Genomic DNA, 21288 nt, shown 5'->3' with positions numbered 1-21288 from the left:
AGCTGCTTTAAATATGATTTCAACCCTAATTTTAAACTGGACATATTTGGAGGCTGAAAGTAATTTCTGCAAATCTATGAAACGTTAAATCAGATTGTATATGGTATGGTCACTCTTCCAGTTCCAGGTGGGACCCCTAGTCCTAATTCTTTAGATATGTAATGCCCACAAGGGACCTAAAACCCAAGACATTCCTTTAGTAGTATTCTACCCACTTTATTAATCATTCTGGGGCTACCAATATGACATCAACCAACTGGTACCACTCTAATAACTACTTAGATAAAACAAAACAAAAGGAAAGCCTAAAAGCTCCATATATTCTCATTCTCATCTTCTATGTTAAATACTTTAAGAAATAAATATAGCTTCCGCTTGCATCTAGGGCCTGAGAACCCATGAAAATTATTTTCTTTTTGGGCTGTATCATGTTCACTCTCCAACTGGTTTCAATCAATATATGCATGGTCCCCTCTTATTTACAAAAACACTGCTTTCGACCATAATGAACCCCTTTACAAGTTTCCGCTGGCAACTGGCAAGCACATCTTACTAATAAAATGTTAGTGATATTTACAAAAACCCTTGTCAGGCCTGGTAATCCACTATTCTTATTGCAAGTTGTTAGACACCTAGAAGCTCAAGCTTTTAAGTTGGATGGTTCTTTGAGATGGTATTAGAGCCAGATTAACTAAATAGTCTAATATTTAATCATTTCCTTGATTCTCGTCACCTCTATTATAATTAATTAAATTTTAGCACAAGGATTGGATGGACCTGTGCTCGTTCACACTACAAGCCCAATGGGCTTTTGCATGAGGGGGTGTGTAGAGAATAAGGAACCCATTCAATAATCTATAACAGCTAAAATTTTTAGGTTGATTGGTTCTTTGAAACAAATAAGTTTACATCATGGTTTTTAAAACCAATCCGGTGACCGAACCGATCAGGGGTCCGGTTACCGAGTTGAACGGTCTGACCATTCGAACCGAATGCTCGACCCGTTCTGACAAGATAATAATAATAAAAAAAAATGGCCAAAACATTCGAATGGTTCAAACGGTTAACCGCCTGGTTCAGTGGTTCTCTGACCAAAATCAACGGTTTGGGGGGAAAATCCATTTTTTGGGGAAAACGGAACCAGTCACCTGACTGTTTCCCGGTTTTCCGGTCCGACCGTCCGGTCCGGTCCGGTTTTGAAAACCATGGTTTACGTCATCCATTAGATTGTTCTCTGTACAACTGTCTTGACTGTTACCACCCATTCCCCAGTTATGAGTTAACCTCGCAGAAGATATTACCAACAGTTCAGTTCATTTAAGCTTGGTGCTGTTTTGGCTGAAAGACAATTTCATTTCTACCCATCCAAACAATCTATAGTGATGAGAGATACAAGACTATCCAAAGTCAAATTTGTTAATTTGACAAGTAAATTTATAAGTTTGCAAAATATAGGTCTTAAATCATCTGTCAGATCGAACTGCAGATCCAAAACCATCAAGCCCTGTTATAAATGCAAAGATTAATATCAGTAGTCTCCTTTTCTTGAGGAGACTCTTGTTGAAACCAAGTAATTCAAACCTCTCCAGACAAATAGCTGGTACTTGTTTGTCTTGAATTTCCAAATCAACTTTCAAATAAGCAACTACCCCACATACAAATTAAAATATTGTGCTACAAATTACGAAGTGATATAGTAGGAACCTAACATGAATTTTCTCGGATTGAGTGATGGTTATCTGAAGAATACAAGGTATACAATATTACCCATATCCTAAAAAAGTAAGATCATGATCAATTAGGCCAGGCAGACCTTCTGTTTTTCTAATAAAATATGAAGCTAGTCTAACTACCAGATTAGGGCCTCTACATTTCAATGCTAGGAAAGAAATTCTTCACTGGATTTGATGGGTCTGGAATGTGGCTATGGAATTTCTGTTTCTATTAAAAAATGTGAACTTATCGGTTATATTTGCAGCGATTAGGCATTTTTAATGGAAAAAGAACGACAACAAGATGGGGTTATATCTAATTTAACATGCTCTTGATCCTCTAGAGGAAATTTGTGCTCAGCCACTCTAATATTAAATCAGATAGTGTACTAGCTCAGCTACAAGTTATTAGTATAATATGTGTCTTATTCACTTTGTGTCGTCTGTACTTTTATTTGAATATTGATGTAAAATTGTTTATATATACATAAATAGTACAGAGGTACTGGGGAGTCACTAGTGTTCCACATTGAGAATAAGCATATTTGTTTTCACTACTTTCAAGGCTTTTGTTGTAAAAAGGAGATGCAAATGTGAGGATCCAGTTGTTGATAAACCATTTTGAGTCTCTCAAAAGTTGTTTTCAACCTGGGTGGGTTACACTTACAGTGTATGAGAGTATTGTATAGTACAAGGCAAAGGGTAATTAGCTTTTTAATACAGCATTTGAAGACTGAGCAATTCTAAGCATGGTCACTTTGTGTGAAAAATGCCAAGGTTGGGTGATCAGTATCCAGTCCATCCCTCCCAGGACCCGGACCAACATTGGGTAATGGCCCCTATAATTTGAAGCCTGAGTGATTAATTCCCAAATCCAAATGCACTACAGAAGATTGTATATCTAGAACCCTGCATTATTTATTCTCAATAAATTTCTTGTGTCCCTTCATTCAATTTCTTGTCTCATTTATGAGAGCAAATGCATAGCATTCTGTAATGTTGAAAATATATATGGGCAAGTTCCAGAGATATCTAGAACAAATGCTTACCCATATTATGTATAAAAAAATGCTCCACCCAAATTTCTGCAATAGATAATATAACCAAAAGCTGATTCAAATTGTCTGTTCATAACCACTAATGCAATCTCAATGAATTCAAAGTGTTGATGTATTCACAGTTAGTTAGATATCATTAATCATGTTTATGACTCAGGTGTACACCCAATTCAAATGCTAATCATCATGATCCCATAACACAAAACCTGCCATTTTATTTATAATGTTAATATGCATTAGATTCTTGTACGTTGGGCAAATAATTTTATATAAGTTTTATATTGTCTACCATATGACAGCACTAGCAAAGCCTGTAAATAATTGTTGAAAATAGTAAAGTGAAGGTGGAGAGAGAGAGAGAGAGAATTCTTTTATGCCTCTTAAGCTTTTAACAAAGGAGAAGACAACGCAGCACTAAAACCAAATACCCATAAAAACAAAAGAGAAAATAGATACAATGATATTCCTTTGCTTGGTTAAAGTAGAAACAACGTAGAGACATCAAACGGTTTAGGACCAAATGCATGTTTTCTGCTATGCTTGTCAGCCATGGGGAGGCAAACTCCATCCATATATTTGGTGCACTTGTCTCCATATCAAGCTTTACAGCGGAGAGTGCTTTAAAGTTTAAAACCAGGTTAGGTTAAACAAATAAACTAGGGAATGATATCCAATTTCATAACTTTATTGTCATTAATTATTAGCTATAGCTGTTGTACAGGAGAGTAGTGGTTCAACTAAAAGCACAAAGTATCTTATCAATCTCTCTGTCTATGTGAGTTGATGTGAAGGTTAGAGGAATTAGGGTTACATTGGACCCTTGTGAAATAAACAAAGGAGGAAGCTAATGGGAGTTTATAACAAATTAACATTAATAAAAGGACAAAGTATCTCATCAAATTGCTGACACCCATTTGGCCATTACAACTGGTCTCAAGAAAAAGCACAAAGTATCTCATCAATCTCTGTCTGTGTGGATTGATTCGAAGGTTAGAGGAATTAGGGTTTTACATTGGATCATTGTGAATTAAACAAAGAAGGAAGCTGCTAATGGGAGTTTATAACAAACATTAATAAAAGGACTCATCATTTACACACTTGGTAATCCCACCTCCATTTGGTCTCAAATTGTTGACACCCATGCCAGTTAGTTCTGAAACAACTAGACCTAATCATAAACCAGCCTGCCTAATCATAGCCCACTCTACGACAGATGACTTCGTCTGCCTGACTTCATTATGCTTTTACAGTAATTTGCTAATTAAGTTTCCGCCATGATTTACTATAAATCACAGAAAAGTATATAAATTGTTAGTCTTTGTATCATGGTAGTAATTTTCATTTCAGAAGCTCTAATTGGCTCTTCTCTCTTTTTGGCTGGTGGATACCGTAGCCCACTACAACTTCCCACAAACAAACAGTATTATGGCCTAGATTTTTCTCAATTGTGCCTATGAAACTAACTAGGGTTTCTTTTTGTTGAGCCCCTACATTATTTTCAGCTTGAATTGATAGTTTTTGAGGATATATAAAACTAGGGCTTTGCTCATTCTGGATGAACGTGCGCCAGAAGTTTCTTGAATTCTGCAGAATTCATTACAGTTCTCAATCATTACCCCAGCAATGGAACTAAACGTTTGCTTGAAAGAGTCCATGATTCTGAAACCATGTCAACAGTCCAAAAGGCAAACTATCCAACTTTCTGGCCTGGACAGGATTTCTCCTGCAATTCTTTACACTCTTTTCTTCTATAACGCTCCTTTGACCGATCAGACGTCTTCTGAGGAAGATGATCACGTCGAGAGGGCAAAGAAGGCTCTGGAGAAGGTTTTGGTTTCATGGTTCCCAGCTGCAGGAAGGTTCAGAATCAACGAAGACACTGGAAAGCTGGAGATTGATTGCAACGACGAAGGTGTAACCTTGATAACTGCAGCGACAGACTTCAAGCTTGAAAAACTTGGGAAACTGCATGAATACAAAGCATGCTACGAGAAGCTGGTTCCTAAACTTCCAGCAGAAGGAGATATATCAGAAAACCCACTTGTGGTTGTGCAGGTATAATTTTGTTCATAGAAGTGGAAACCCTAGTTTCCATTCTTTTCTTCTGTGACCTGCTTAATTAGTGGCTTAGTTTCTATTGGTTTCTTGGGTTGCTTTGGTTTTTGTGTAATTCTTAATCACCTAATAATCATGAAGAAACCTCGCAATAATCCCGGGTGACTTCTTGTCTTGATCATAATTACACCAAGAAAAAAATAAAACTGTTGATGAAAGAGAAATTTATAGCTTAATTAACTGTTCAGACATCATCTTTACCAAGATTTCTTGCATGGGTGGTTGTGGATTTGCGCCACCCAAAAGTCTCAGAGAAAGAAAGAAACAAAACTGGAGTCCCCATTTTTTCTTTCATGCATCAGATTTTACTAAGCATAAAGAAAAGTGATTTTTAAGGTGGAACCAGTAACAATTTCAAAAGGAAGAAAGGAAGGAGAAAACAAGGTATATATATACACCTCTCTCTCTCTCTCTCTGCATGTGTGTGTGTTTCATGATCTGTTTGTGTTTGTAGCCAAGTGTTTCCATATATTTCTCTTAAGAGAAAGCCCTAGCTACCATTTCATGGCCACTATAAGCTTGACTCTGTATGCAGATGACAAGGTTTTCTTGTGGAGGATATTGTGTCGGTGTTGGAGGTAGCCATGCTTTGTTTGATGGCTTTGGAGCATTCAACTTCTTGTCATCCTGGGCTCACATTTCAAGTGGAAAAGATGAATCAGAGCTTGTTGTACCTAATCATTCAAGAGACGTCCTTCTGGCTACTTCATTTTCTCCTAATTCAGGTGCAGACATTGCTTCCATCTTCAAACAAGGCCATATAGCTGCTATTCAGGACCTGTATGGAATACCCATGCAGGCCTTAGCATCTAATGACAGATGTTGGGAAACTACATTGTCTAAGTTTGGCCAACTTGATGACCCTCAAGGTGGAATTCAGCTTATAACTGTGTGCAAGAAGAAGGAAGCAGTAGAGAAATGGAAAGAAATAGCAATTGAAAACGGCAAGCTTTCAAAGTGTTCTACCTTTGATGTCCTCTGTGCCCATGTGTGGAAGGTAAGTTCACTAAAGATTCAATTTGGTATCTCCTTTCAGTATTTTATTAAACTAAAAGTTCCCACTTCGAGGCACTTGTCTTGCCCATGGAGTTTCTAATTAACTCAATAATTAATACTGCTTTGAATCACTAGGTGGATCAATTTGTAATGTACCAAAGTAAAAAAAAAATGCATTTTTTTCAAATATTTTTTAAAGCGAATTTTGGAAATTTATTTAGGGAATAAAAATACTTAAAAATTTTATTCGAAATGGTTGGGGAAGTAAAATTTTAATATTTGAATCAACTGGAATGTATAAAACTATAAATTGATTTCACTGTATATTTCCATTGAATTTGAGAGCAGAAATTCAGCATCTAAAATGGTTTCATTTCTAGTACTAAAGGAGTAATTAATAGAAGTGAATTGAAATTATTTCAAATTTCAAGAAATGAAAACATTTCCATTTTTAAACTTGAAATGATCAAATTTTGGATTATGACACTATGTTGCTAAATGCCATAATAAAAGCTAAAACGAAATGAGTGGCATCAGAATATGTTATATGTCATTTCAATCTAATGTGCATGTATGAGGGAAATTCCAAGGGCAGTAGATTTGTTAATGAGTACAAATGTAAAACATTTAAATAATATAGATACTTATGTGTCATTAAATATTTTTTTGTTGCATATGTGACCCGATATTTTGTTATGTTTGTTGTTGTTACGGTCCCGCGCGTAGGATCCTGTCACGAGTCGGTCCATGATGCGAAAGCCCTGCTTCCCCTGGCGTGCAGACCCTATTGCGGAAACTGAATGGGTGATTTGTCCAAGAGACCACCCAAACTCTCCTCACTCTTTTCTTGGCTGGAAAACTGAATGCTTTATTTCAATTCGTGGCTCCTTAAATAGGAGCTTACAGAAGGAAATTCCTAATTAAACTCAAACTCCAATTTGAACTCAAACTCCTAATTACCTATTCCAAATGGTAACTCACTCTTACTTAAGATAAGGATAAAGATAAGATTAGATAAAGATAAGGGATAAGGGATAAGATAAGGATAAGGTAAGCTGGCGGCGAGTTGGCTTGATGTGTCCAGATAAGGGTGGGCCCACCCCCATGAGCTGTCGTGTGGGCCCCGCTCTACTGCTGCTGCCGGGTGCGTGCGCGCGGCTCATGGTGCCACTGCCGCGCGGTGCGTGCGCGCCGTGTTGCTGCCGCGCAGTGCGTGCGCACGCCTCAGGGTGCCGCTGCCGTGCACGCACCTCATGGTGCTGCTACCGTGCTGCTGCTTGGCGGTGCATGCTGCGCCATGGTGCCGCTGCCGTGCGGTGCCGTGTGTGTGCGCGGTGCGTGCTGGCGTGCAGTGCGTGCGGTGCGCGCTGCTGCCTGGCGGTGCGTGCTGCGCGCCATGGTGCTGCTGCCGTGCGGTGCCGGGCGTGTGCATGGTGCGTGCTGCCGTGCGGTGTGCGCTGCTGCCTGGCGATGCGTCCTGCGCACTATCGGCGGTGCATGCTGCAGTGCTGCCAGGCGGTGCCCACTGTTGTGCGGCCTGTTGTGTGGACTGCTGCCTATGACTGCGCCGCGGTGCCTTGCCGGATGGTGTGACCATAACAGTTGTATTAGCTCCATGTTTTCTAATTTCTTTTTAAGTTATTTTTATCTATAACCCCAATGAAAATAAACCCAAGTATTCCTCAAAGGCTCAAACTATTTCATCTTAAACTAAGAAGAAAATTGTTTTAGTAGTTTGCAATTATAAAACTTTGAAGTTTATGTATCGGTTTATCTCAGGGGATGGGTATATATTCATATTAGGTGGAGTTTCTATATTAGGTTGGGCTGTATAAGCTTGCTATATACAGAGAATTCATGAGAGATAGAGTGTCAAACTTAATTTAGGCATAAGATTTTCTACAGCATGCATTCTCCATTGAGATCTCACAAGGGAATGCAGCATTTGCTATATTCATGCTGAGAAACAATAACATAAAACAATTTTTGAAAAGCAACATGTTCCATAATTTTTGTGTATGGTTGAAAGAAAAACTTGATAGACAAAAGAGATGTTGTCATCCTATTAATTATTATTACTTTTTACATTTTGGACTCTTGTATTCAAATTTTAATTCAAACCATTGTTTTAAAAAGCTTAAGTCCTGGGGTAAGGCACACCAATTTTGCTTCAAGGCTTAAACCTCACAACTTTATTAGAATGAGGCGTAAGCCTCAAGCTCCAAGGCATGAAATGTAGTTTATTTGAGGCATAAAAGCCTCAAGTATCAATGGTTATAGGAAGAAGCACTTCAATAATTATTGGCTAAATAAATAAAAAGAGTAAAAATGAAAAACCAATAGGGGAAATCAAGTTCTTAGTTGTTGTTTTCTTTTTTCTAAACTATTGAATGGTTGTAAATCTAATATCCAATTATATGGATAACTCTTCATATTTTCCTTTCTTCTAAATTGGCCATTTGAATTATGTGAGAACTTTGCATTTTGAAACATAAAATGTAAAATGTTTATAATTGTTAGTTGATTAGTTATTATTTTATTTAATGCTTAAATGCCGAAACTTATGACTTACAAACTTTTATATTATGAATATTTATACCTTTATTATTCTAACTTGATGTATTATATGTTATTTTATCAATTTGTAAACGTTAATTAATTTTATTCTTAAGGTTCGAGGCTTACACCTCACTTTTTTGGCCATTATGCCTCAAAGTACACCTTTAGCCTTTTAAAATCTTACTCCAAACTTGCCTACAGTTATATTTGTGTGTGGAGTTATAGAAAGAGGAGTATGTTGAGGCCAAAGGTCTCTCACACGGGCCTCACAGGAAGTCTCCTTTTCTCTCATTCACACATGTGAAAAATTAAAATATAGAATTCATTACAATGAAAAAGATCTTTAAAATTGGGTCTTCATATCCTATCATAAAGTTTCATACATCTCATTAATGTACAAACATGCTTCCTCTTAAAAACCCTTTAATATCTTAATTTTCTCTATTAAAATCTATCATTACTTCTCTAATAAAGCCATATATTCTTAAATCTTCCTCTCCCTCTTCAATATATAGTCAATTTTTGTATCATCTCTCCTCCCCTATTAAATCCCATATTGTTTTGAGTCAAAATAATTCCTGGTTTACTCTCAAATGTCTTTGAATCCCTTTTGATCCTCTCTAAAAAATATGGGTTTGATTATGGGATTAGGCCAACCCAAGACCAACCCTAAACATGGACTTTGGTCTGGAACCAAACCAATGTCAGAAGTGAAATTTGCGAACCCTAACCTAACCAAATTTCTATTCAATCTCTTGCATTTGTATGGGTTCACTTGCTATTATATACATCTACAATATATATTTACAGAATGCTCCAAGAAAGGAATATAGGTTGATGAAATCACTTCTAGGGCCAGATCTTTTATATGTGCAAGGGCATCCACATATGTATGCATTTATGTAACAGATTGCTCTAGCATTTTTTTATATAAAAAAATGGTTGAAATTATCTTGGTACTGTACATTTGTCATCTTTCAGGCAAGAGTGAAGACTCTTGTTCTACCTCCAAACACAAATATTTGTTTGCAATTCCCTGTGGATTCCCGAAACAGATTCCAACCACCACTGGGCAAGAATTTCACTGGCAATGCTTTTGTTCTGGCTTCGGTTTCCTGCATGGTGAAGGATCTATTAGAAGAACCTCTTCACAGCACAGTCAAGAGAATTCAAGTGGCAAAAGATGAAATCACAGGTGAGTACTCAAAGTTGTATGTGAAGGCTCTTGAGTCATCAGAGAAATTCTTTCCCTCAATGAGAGAACTGACAATCGTAACAGACTGGCTCAAGTTTCCCTTCCAAGCACTTGATTTTGGTTGGGGAAAGGTTGCTGGTGCATCTCTTCTAGCAACTCCAGTTCCAGAAACTGCTTTCCTAATGCCAAACCTTGAAGAGTCAGACAGTCTCCTACTGAGAATGGGGCTTGGAGTGCAATATATACCCAGTTTCATTGGCAACTTCAACAACTGCAACTACTGAGAGATAGGAAATGTCACCTCCATGTATGAGTAGTATATGTGTAGTGCTTTTTTGCTGTCATAAGACTTCTTTGTAGCTACTTTGTTGTAAGGGTAAAATCAACCAACCTGGTTAATGGACTATGTATAATTGCCCAAGATCTAGGGTTATTATAATAGTAAGTGAGGAACTAGTTCTAGTACTGGTTGAGGTAAGTAAATCCTGATCCAATCGATGATTTGAGTAGAAAAGTATAACTCTTTAAATAATATATAATGATTAAGAAATCTCATTTTCTAATCTTAAACTAAAACAACTAATTAAACAAATAATTAGCATAGGATTCATTTGTATTATATTCATGACCCGTATTGGGTTAGTAGTTTGACCGTTTGGGTTCATGCATGACATGAGAAATAATATAACAAAAATGTAAAAATAGATAAAATTGCAAAAAAAGAAACAAGAAAAACTTGGTTCAACCAGATGGAAGTAGTCGAGAATTGTTGTTATCAATGATGGAAATGGCTGAGAATTCAAAAAAAAAAAAAAAAAAAAGGAATTATATATTTAACATGTGACCTGACCCAGTCAAAATTCAACTGGATGGTTAATGGATCACTAGGTTGTTGACTGGATCAATGTTTTCTCGCAAGTAAATGGTTCAAAGCCTAAATGGACCTAGAAACTTGATTGGGTGATGTATCATCTCATAGATATAACAACAGGTTGAAAGCATTGATATTTAAGCCTCATTTGCGTCTTGGTAAATGATTTATCTAAAAAAAAGATCTACCAATGTTCTTTTATTCCTCAGGTAAAGATGTACAATGACTGCTTTATCCAAAAAAAAAAAGTGTCATTATTGAAGGGATAATATTATCCCATCATATATTAGCGATTTTTAGTACATATGGGTAAACAATTTATCCAAGTCTGGAGAGAGCATTACTATGCCAAGTAAATGAATGGCTCGGAAATCATTCTTTTTCATAGGACCTACCAACTTACCCACTACTACTTGAAAAAAATGAATGAGGCCATTCTAATTATAATTTATAAATTAAGTCTTTTGTTGGTGCGTTCTTTTGAACCACCATGGTGTATCAGTTCCATTTATTACGCCTTCCTTTTGTCTCAATTTCAAGTGTCTGGTGAACTGCAAACAAGAAAAGCCCTTAGTCTTAAACGCCCTTGTAGCTAGTCCTTTTGCCTGGCCGGACTTTATTGTCAACATTGTATCATCTGATCTTTCTACACCAAAATGAATGAAATTTTTTGTGTTTGCATGCACTCAGAAAAAGAGAGCAAAACTGGATTTGTTTATATATGGATGTAACCCCGGCCATATAAATGCATTAACAGGATAAGAGACTTATATTTGGTTTGGGGTGTATTAAAATGGACTTGATATTTCTACTTACGAATCTATAACTTTTTAGACCTGGACTAAGATTTTGTTGGATGTTATAATTCCTCTCTATGACTCCTCTAGATTCTGTTTTATTTTTAAAAATTTTTAAAACAATGAAATTAAAGATCAAATATAGTTCTCTGGTAACAATGTCATCTTCTCGGGCAACATTTTTCCATATAGCTTCTTTGATGGGAAGCACTGGTTCTTCAGCATTAAGGTTAACCCCAAAGTACAGGGTATTAATCTACAATTTACCCTTAATTCTAATTTGGGCTTAAAATGACAAAATTCTCAGGCTTTTTTACAACATATTTTTGTAACAAGTCACTTATATTAAATAAATAGGTTCCATGACCTAACAAAATTCAAGGCTAAAAAGAAGAAAATTGTTAGATCCACCAATTAATTAAGTAGTGGAAAATGATTGGATGTGAATCTTCTAATATAGCTTAACCTTTTTGGCTTTTTTGAAAGGCCATGATGCAAATGCAGTTGGGTTAATATAATTTTTCTTCGGATTAATTGCTTATATATAACCTCTGGTTTCACTAAACTACGTACTTAAATATACCCCCTGGCCCCTACTTTCCATAACTACTTAAATATACTGGTTAATGCATTCAGAGGTTAAGGTTAATGGAAAAATTAAAGGACAAACATGCCCGTGACTGTTCCATGAATTTTCAAAGCATGCTCTTTGAGAACAGGAACAGCGATGACTACTGAAGGCTTTGGAAACTTGAAGAGTTCTATCTTGTGGTGTTTAACAGGAAAAACATTGGAAAGACCACCCATAACAGGAAAAACCAAAGTTCTATCACCACAGACCATAGCTAGGGTATATTTAAGTAATTTAGTCAAACTATAGGTGTTTGATGGAGGGCCGAGGAGAGGAAATCTCAAATAGAGCATTTATAACTTCTAACACATCCCCTTTGAAGATTACTCTATCGAAGTGCAGATCAACTACGAAGTACAAACTTCAAAGCGTCTAACAAAGCTCCAGCTTCCGCTTCCACCGCAGAACAAGAGGGTCCTTTTGTGACTCTGGCAAAGACAAACTCCATTAGTTATGGTCCCTGATGATGCTGACAGTAGAGTATCAGATGCAGTAGTACCTGTTCCCCCATCAAAGTTAACTTTATTCTTCAAAGCAGATTTACACCGACCCCAGCTTTCCACATATGCCATAGAATAATACTGCATTTTGCACAGAGAGAGAGAGAGAGAGAGACTGCATTGAACAAAGAGATGGTCCAAAGTTTAGTTACAATCGCCCCACCACTGGTCAAAATGCTGGTTAATTGAATCGAAGAAGATACAGGCTCAAGGTTCTTCAAAGGATTTATAGCTTCCAGCCGTGGCCCGTGGTCAAAAAACCATGCTTCAAGTTCATCCTCTCCAGTCTCCACCAACTGACCAACACAAGTTTCTGATATCTTAATGCCCAAAATGGCTCTACTTTGAATCGGATCGAAGCATCTATTGACCTCTTCTTCCTTCCAGTTCCAGGCTCCCAGCAAAGGTTAGCCGTATCAATTAAACTAGAAGATTTGGCAGAAAGTTATGGAGTATCTCAAAATTTTCAGAACATTTCAAATAACTGAATTAATTTAATTATTACTAGGTTTTTAACCTTTTCTACTAACATTTAGGACATTAAATATTTAATAGCATATTTTTCGGTGATTCAAACAATGAAGTTTTGGTTTATTTCATTTTGGAACGAGAGACCAAAACAACCAAAACTTCAGTTTTTGAAAACCTTCATTAATAACAAAACCATGTGTGAGAATTATAATTGCCTTTAATTTGAGTAATTGCGAGATACACAGCCCCTTGACATAATTAGGGGCCCCAAATGGGCTAGTCTTCTAGTAGTCCATAACGCATGGCCCATCCCCTAGTGAAAGAGGACGAGAACATATCATAATCTTTTGATGTTAAAACTATGAATTCAACTGCGGTGTATTATTCACTAATATTGGCTGTACGTTAAATCCAAATATTAGTTGAATACTCATTAATATTCACTAATATTACTTACTTTTCATTAATTCAAGTTTCATAAAATATACATTCACATTCATTTAACGTCTTTTGATGCACTTTGCAGCAGATTCACCATAAATTCTCTCTAAAACTACATGTAAAGTGATTAAACCTAGGGATTTAGGTTGCAAGACAACAAATTCACTACTACACCTGTACACCATGCTTCAGATATTTGGTATACTTACATGGATTTAAAATCTTAGCTTTAAGACATTTTCTATTCTTGGTGTATGTCCATCAATAAATGTTAAAAAATTGATTATTGAAAATAATATATTTAAAAACTACACATGCATATTTTTTATTCTTTATTTGAGCTTTCCTAACGTATCCATGAGTCTCTTAATTTTCCCACCATATCCCAAAGCGTATCTTGATGCATCTTAACATTGCCCTTCTAAATACTCTTTGAACCTTCTCTACCAAGGTTTACAAGGTCACCTTACTATAAACCAAGGTTTTAAAAGGCTAAATTTGGGGGTGAGGCAATTGGATCTCATAGGGGAGAGGCACAAGCCTCAAGTTGTTTTGAGGCGTAATTCTCAAGAAAAAAATATATAATCCATAAACAAAAAATGCATGAAAAACATAAAATTAAGATCTTATATGGTTTGTTTGTATATTAGACATGGGTTCATTGTTCAAATTATCGATGCACCCCAATATGCTGAAATGGGTGTATCGAGTATCAACACTTTGGCCCATATAGTCATATACATCTTGATACTAGGCGTATTGTATCGAGTATCAACACTTGATACTAGGTGTATTGTATCAAGTATCAACACTTTGACCCATATTCCCCAGGATGGTGGTGTATCGAGTATCAACACTTGATACTAGGTGTATTGTATTAATATTTTAAACCTTGCATGGGTTAGAATCTTACCAAAATAGTTTTTTCCCTAAATTCTAAACACTAGAAGAATAAAATCACATAAGTCAAACTTTACAATTTAGGGAAATGAACCAACATTGTTTTAAAAGCAAGGATTCCTATTTTATTTCTTGCATTTGTATACATTAGTGAATAGTGACTAGACCATCTATGTGATGCATGTACTTCAGAAGAAATAGATTTTCAAGTATAGGGTAAATGGTCAAGTGGGTAAGAATAAAGTACAAACATTAATTATATGCATTTATTTGTTATTTCTATGTTTATTTATTTGTTCAATACTCCAATATATACAAAATAAGGCATTCTTTTTTTTTGTCTTGAATTTCTGTTTTACCCTATATAAACCTTTATATTCAAGATTAACATGCCAATAATTGAGGTCCAAGCCTTGGACATTTTGATGCCAAAGGCCCAAAGGCGTGTAAGCCTCAAACAATTCAAGGCCTAGGCCTTGCTGATGAGGTTTGAGGCATTTGAGGCCAGGCCTTTTTTTTCTTAGCCTCGCCTTGAGGTTTAGTAGGCCTTTGGCCTTGCCTCAAGAGCCTTTTAATTATTTGGGTAAATTATAAAGACCCTCTTGTACTTTGTTTTGCGATAAAGACTCCCCTGTACTATGATTGAGACAAAGACCCCCTTCGTTAGTCTTCTATTGAAATCTGCCGTTACAATATGGCCCGACCTCGCAATCACTCCACATGGCAAAAACAAATAGCTCGGCACTTAACAGCGTACCCAGGGCACAAGCACCAAAGGGAAGAAACCAGCAGTCCAAACTCCCTACGAGGAGCCCGAACTCTCCCTTGGGCCCCGAACCACACAAGGCAGTGACCCGAACTGGCCCGCCTCATAGCAGTTCGGGACACTCCCCTATCCGAACTCAAGATTTCACCTCGTTCGCCACTCCAGCACTTCGCCTCCAAGACGCTGAACTGAACAAACGTACCATACCTGATACCGAGGAGGTCCGTATCCAAGGGGCGGCGCACTTCAACGGTCACCTACCACCGCCACCTGCCACCATCATTGCCAGTCGCAGAGACGGCTCCGACAAAAGGAAGCAGTGGTGGTTCTGACCAGCAACGGGGATGACACCCGAACTGGTAGGAGACCAGAGGTAACCATACCCGACCTGACAGAAGCTTAGGAGTGAGTGCGCGAGGTGGCTATAAAAGGCCCCCTACCTCCAAGAACAAGGTATGCAAAACTTTGCGCTATCTGGTTTTATCTTGCCTTTGAAGGATTCTAACTTGAGCTTCGGAGCCTCCACACCGGGTTTCCCCCGGAGCTTTCTCATCTTCTCCGTTTCAGGTTCCCCGCCATTCCGTTCAGAGGCAAGGTCGTTGACAGTTAAGACCGGCCGGATTGCGCACCATCAATTGGCGCCGTCTGTGGGAATCGCTTAAAAAAGCCTCCCTCCAAACTCTCATAACCTCTTTTCTTCAAAAAACCCAACACTCATGGGTTCTTCCAGCAACGTCGGACGTGGCACGGAGACAAACACCACCGGGGAACAACTTCAAGTCCCCGTGGTGTGAGTCTGACAGTTCACCATCCCCCTTTCGGTGGATGGGATCCCCAGCTTGAATGCGCCACAAGCAGTGGTGCCCGTAAACCTTCCTGCCATGAGCATCCCCTTTCCTCCCCCTATCGAGACAACCTTTACTGAACCAACTGCCGTCCCCCTGGCAGCCAGCCAAAACTAGTTGGACGACCTGATGCAGTGCATGCGGGCAATGCAAGCCCAAATGCAATAGTTCCAGCAACACCAGCTCCATCAGCACCAAGTACTACACAGCATCTCCCAGTATCACTATCAACAGCAATTCCCCCAACTGCCGCTGAACTAACCACTGCTTCCACCTCGGCACCCTACTCCGAGGCCGGTTAAGGCCTCCCCACAGGATGGACGCCCCCACCAGGGAAAGGCCTCCCGGCCCCAGAACCCCCCTAACAGCCAAGCCTCGTCCCCAGGCCGAAGAGAGAGAAAAATCATCCCCGCCTCGTAGCTCGCAGGCGGGTCAGGAACTTTGCCCGCAAGGTCGGCACCTCGGCGCTCCAGGCCCGAGTTCCCACACGGAAAACCAATTCGGCGCCCTGGCAGCAGACTACCAGCATTCCGAGCCCATCGAGCTTGGCAACACAGAGGCCAACAGCGCCAGTACTAGGCCCACTCAACAACGAAGGCGACGACGAAGTCGCCAAACTGCCACCCGTTTCCTGCCAGAGCTCAGAGGCAAGGAAGAGACGAGCTCGGACAAGGTAGGAGTTGCCTTGATTCTCTCAGTTCCTTCCCCCCTCGCATCAGAACTCCTGGCAGTCCCCTTGCCCAGAGATTTCAAGCTCCCACCTTTGGACAAGTATGATGGGTCCTTCGACCCCAACGACCACGTTGACGCTTTTCAGTCCCAAATGCACCTCGCTAGGGCCAGTGAATCGTGCATGTGCGTGGCCTTCACCACCACCCTTAGGGGGGTAGACCGCACTTGGTACAGGAACCTGGCCCCCGGGTCGATAAAATGTTGGGCCCAGTTCGTGCAAGTCTTCACCGCACACTTTGTCACCAGCAAGCGGTTCCCCAGAATAGAGGAAAGCATCTTCGGAGTAGTCCAGAGGGAAGGAGAATCCATCTGGGGCTACATCAAGCGGTTCAATGAAGCTTGCTTACAGATACCGTGGTTAGACCCCGCGGTGCAGCTCGCGGCAGCCAAGAGAGGAGTAACGCACAAAGAGTTCAAATGGCACATGGTAGCTAACCAGCCCGCAACCGTAGCCGAATTCCTCAAGCTCGCGGATAAGTTCATGAGAACAGAGGAAGAAATCAACCAACGAACCGAAAGCGGGAACGAGAAAAGAAAGAGGGAAGGCGAGCCCTCCAACCCAGTCGACAAGAAAAACCCAGCCCGAGAGCCAAAGCCGAACCAGTCGTTCCGAGCTCCCCTAGCAGTTCGGACGGATTACACGCCGCTAAACACGAGGCAGACCGAGATCTTAATGACGATCAAGGACGCCCCATACGTAAAGTGGCCACCTCGCCTAAAGGGAAATCCGAACGAGAGAAATAAGAATTTGTATTGTAGTTTCCATAGAGACCACGGTCATAATACCGAACAGTGTAATAATCTCTGGGACGAGATAGAGGGATTCACCCGTCGCGGATACTTAAGAAATTTTGTACAGCATGACAATAATAACAATAAGGCAGGTCGGCAAGGGGAGCACGGAAAGGATGCCCCCGAATCTAGTAGCAAACTAGCCGAACCGTTACAGCGACAGCCTCCGGAAGAGAGGCCAGTTCGGGGAACCATCCATGTAATTGTGGGAGTTTCGGTGGTAGCAGGGTGTACCTCGGCAACAGCCCGGACGTCAGTTCGCGAAGCGATTCTCGAGGAACAGAACCCCCTAAAAAGACCAAAGACTGAAGAACCGATCTTCTTCACGGAAGACGATGTGCGAGGGGTCCACTACCCCCACGATGACGCGCTTGTCATTAAACTAAGGATCAACGACTTCGAGGTCAGACGCGTACTCGTAGATTTGGGCAGCTTAGTGGACATCCTCTTCAAGTCAGCATTTGACCAGCTACAGTTACAAAGGAGCAAGCTGAATCCCACGAACACTCCTCTGGTGGGTTTCAGCAGAGAGGAAGTCAAGCCCCTCGGAAAAATAACAGTACCTGTGGAAGTCGGCACATGGCCTTGTGCAGTCAGACTCAACCATGATTTCCTGGTGGTCGCGACCCCCTCCCCATACAATGCCTTAATAGGGCGGCCAATCATGCATATCCTGCGGGCAGTGGTCTCCACCTACTATTTGGCAATGAAGTTCCCTACAAACTTCGGTGTGGGGGTAGCGCGGGGCAACCAGCTCGAGTCCCGCAAGTGTTATGTTGCTGCCCTGAAGGGAAAAACCAAGGTGGCCGACGACCTTGAACTGGAGCGGCCTGCGGAGCAAGGCGAGGAATGAGCTTCGCTCACAGAGGAAACGGTCGCAGTCCCGACTTCGGCTATAGATCCAGCTCGCACACTACAGATCGGTGCTTCCGTCAAGGAACCACTACGAACTGAACTGGTGAGTTTTTTACTTCAAAATTTAGATATTTTTGCCTGGTCCACAGTTGACATGCCCGGTATTAGCCCCAGCCTGATAACTCACAAATTTAATACTAACCCTATAGTCAGACCCGTTAGATAGAAGAAACACAACTTAGCCCCAGAGCGCTGGAGGGCGGTTGACGAGGAGGTCGAGAAGCTCCTCGCAGCAGATTTCATAAGGGAAGTCCATTACCCGAGCTGGGTAGCCAACCCAGTGCCGGTGAAAAAGGCAAACGGCAAGTGGCGCATGTGCGTCGATTACACCGACCTGAACCGAGCTTGCCCGAAAGATTGCTTCCCCCTCCCCAGAATTGACCGCCTAGTGGACGCGACCTCGTGACATGAGTTGCTAAGCTTCCTGGACGCCTACTCGGGCTACAACCAAATTAGGATGGACCAGTCTGATGAGGAAAAAACCAGCTTCATAACCGAGTTCGGCCTGTATTGCTACAAGGTCATGCCCTTCGGATTAAAAAATGCCGGGGCAACCTTCCAAAGACTTGTAAATAGCTGTTTCGGCCCTTGATTGGCACGAAGATAGAATGTTATGTAGACGACATGGTCGTCAAGATACAGTTTTCACAAGAATTAATACAAGACTTAGATTTTGTCTTCCAAATCCTGCGTCAATTTAGCATGAAACTGAACCCTAACAAATGTGTCTTCGGTGTCACCTCGGGCAAGTTCCTAGGGTACATTGTCAACCGGCGCGGTATTGAGGCCAACCCGGACAAGATAAAAGCCATCCTAGATATGAGACCACCCCGAAAAGTGAAAGAAGTTCAGAGGCTAAACGGCCGCATAGCTGCTCTAAGCCGCTTCATGTCCAAATCAGCAGACCGTTGCCTGCCCTTCTTCAAAGCAATCAAAGGCAAAGGGTTCGAATGGACCCAAGGCTGCCAACTCGCGTTTGACTTGCTAAAAAGTTACCTCGCTAGTGTGCCAACCTTAGCCCGGCCCGAGGAGGGCGAGGTCTTAGAACTGTACCTCTCGGCAAGCAACGAGGTGGTCAGTTCGGTCCTAATAAAAGAAGCAGACCGGGTCCAGCGACCCATCTATTATGTTAGTAAAATTTTGCAGGGAGCAGAGACAAGGTACCCGCAGATTGAAAAGCTAGCATACGCACTGATGATAGCAGCTCGGAAACTCCGCTCGTACTTCTAGGCTCACACCGTCATCGTCTTGACTGACAAACCTCTGAGGCAAGTTTTACTCAAGCCCGAGGTTTCCGGTCGACTGACGAAATGGGCCATCGAACTCAGCGAGTATGACCTCCAGTACAAGCCAAGAACTGCTATTAAGGCCCAAGCCTTAGCAGATTTTATCGCCGAGTGCACGTTTAGCCTCGAAGCCCCTGAGCCAGTCGAGCCCGAGATCCCCAGTTCGGGCGAGCTCAGAGCTCCCAAGCCAATAGAGTCCGAACCCCGTGAAGTAGCAGCCAGTGTAGCATCTCTCCTGGTTAGGCCAAACGCAAACTGGGATGAGGAGCCCTGGATCCTTCACGTAGATGGCTCCTCAACCAGCAGGGCAGCGGGGCTGGAATAGTGCTATGCGGCCCGAGCGGAACGAAATTGGAATATGCACTACGCTTTGAGTTCGCGGCATCCAACAACGAGGCGGAGTACGAGGCACTGATAGCCAGGCTAAACCTAGCGCACAAGGTCGGAGCAAAGCACGTAGTTATCTGCAGTGACTCCCAGCTCGTGGTCAACCAAGTTACAGGCGAGTACGAAGCACGCGAGCTCACTATGATTGCATACTTGGCAAAAGTAAAGGAGGCTCTGCTCAACTTCCAATCAAACTTCATCAGGCAAATCCCGAGGTCAGAGAACACTGAGGCCGACGTCCTGTCCCGGTTAGCCAGCACGAGTCACAATGCCATGAGAACCGTGTACGTAGAGGACTTACCTCGGCCTAGCATTCTCGATGGGGCAGAAGAGGTCGCTCCCATTCTTGAAGCAGAGTCGAGCTGGATCGACCCACTCGCGAGCTTCCTGCTAGATGGAACCCTCCCCGCGGACCGCAATACAGCCAAGAGAGTGCAGCGCCAGGCAGCCAAATACATCATAATAGACGAACGGTTGTACCGACGATCCTACACGCTCCCCTACCTACGTTGCTTGCGACCTACCGAAGCTGAGCTCGTACTCCGCGACACTCATGAAGGTCTGTGCGGCGGATACCTGGGGGGCAGAGCCCTCGCTCAAAAGGCACTTCGACAAGGATACTACTGGCCAACGATGAAGGTAGAAGCCGTCGAGCTCGTCAGAAAATGCGACAAGTGTCAGAAGCATGCCAATATCCACCATCAGCCTGCTGCCGACCTCAAGTACCTCACCAGTCCATGGCCCTTTGCACAATGAGGCATCGACCTTCTGGGGCCATTCCCGCCAGCAACAAGTGGGAGAAAGTTCCTAGTGGTGGCAGTAGATTACTTCACAAAGTGGATAGAAGTTGAACCTCTGGCAACAATTACAGCCCGAAACATACAGAACTTCTTTTGGAAGAACATAGTATGTCGCTTCGGGCTACCTCAGGTACTGATCTCCGACAACGGCAAACAGTTCGAGGATATCAAGTTCCAAGAATGGTGCCAAAATATGGGAATTTGTCAGAACTTCACGTCGGTCGCATACCCGCAGGCAAACGGTCAGATAAAAGTAATGAATAGAGCCATCCTCCGCGGACTGAAAGCACAACTAGACCGAGCTAAAAGGTTGTGGGCGGACGAGCTACCAAGTGTCCGGTGGGCTCACCGAACCACGGAAAAAACCGCTACGGGAGAGACCCCCTTTAACCTCACCTACGGCACCGAAGCGGTAATCCCGACAGAAATCGAAATACTCACACTGCGACTAGAAGCATACGACGACCAGAAAAACGGGGACGAGTTACGCACCAACCTCGACCTATTGAATGAGGTAAG

At 41.5% G+C, this 21288-nt stretch overlaps 1 protein-coding gene across 1 annotated transcript; it reads left to right on the top strand.

Annotated features, from left to right (window-relative positions):
- Nucleotides 1-4249: 4249 nt before the first annotated feature.
- LOC104607280 (brassinosteroid-related acyltransferase 1-like) lies at nucleotides 4250-10100 on the top strand. Its single transcript, XM_010272896.2, has 3 exons — nucleotides 4250-4825; nucleotides 5421-5882; nucleotides 9422-10100. The coding sequence occupies exons 1-3, from the start codon at nucleotides 4394-4396 to the stop codon at nucleotides 9917-9919; spliced, it is 1392 nt and encodes a 463-aa protein (XP_010271198.1). The 5' UTR covers nucleotides 4250-4393; the 3' UTR covers nucleotides 9920-10100.
- Nucleotides 10101-21288: the final 11188 nt, after the last annotated feature.

Source organism: Nelumbo nucifera, chromosome 4 (genome assembly GCF_055504915.1).
Source record: "Nelumbo nucifera cultivar China Antique chromosome 4, China Antique-T2T, whole genome shotgun sequence".
Taxonomy (NCBI): domain Eukaryota; kingdom Viridiplantae; phylum Streptophyta; class Magnoliopsida; order Proteales; family Nelumbonaceae; genus Nelumbo; species Nelumbo nucifera.
The sequence above is the reverse complement of the archived record's forward strand: the minus strand, read 5'-3'. Positions and strand labels throughout refer to the sequence as shown.

Coding starts and splice junctions, on each gene's coding strand:
- LOC104607280 (XM_010272896.2), top strand. CDS start 4,394: ATGGAACTAAACGTTTGCTTGAAAGAGTCCATGATTCTGAAACCATGT. Junction 4,826..5,420: donor ACCCACTTGTGGTTGTGCAG/GTATAATTTTGT, acceptor CTCTGTATGCAG/ATGACAAGGTTTTCTTGTGG. Junction 5,883..9,421: donor TCTGTGCCCATGTGTGGAAG/GTAAGTTCACTA, acceptor GTCATCTTTCAG/GCAAGAGTGAAGACTCTTGT.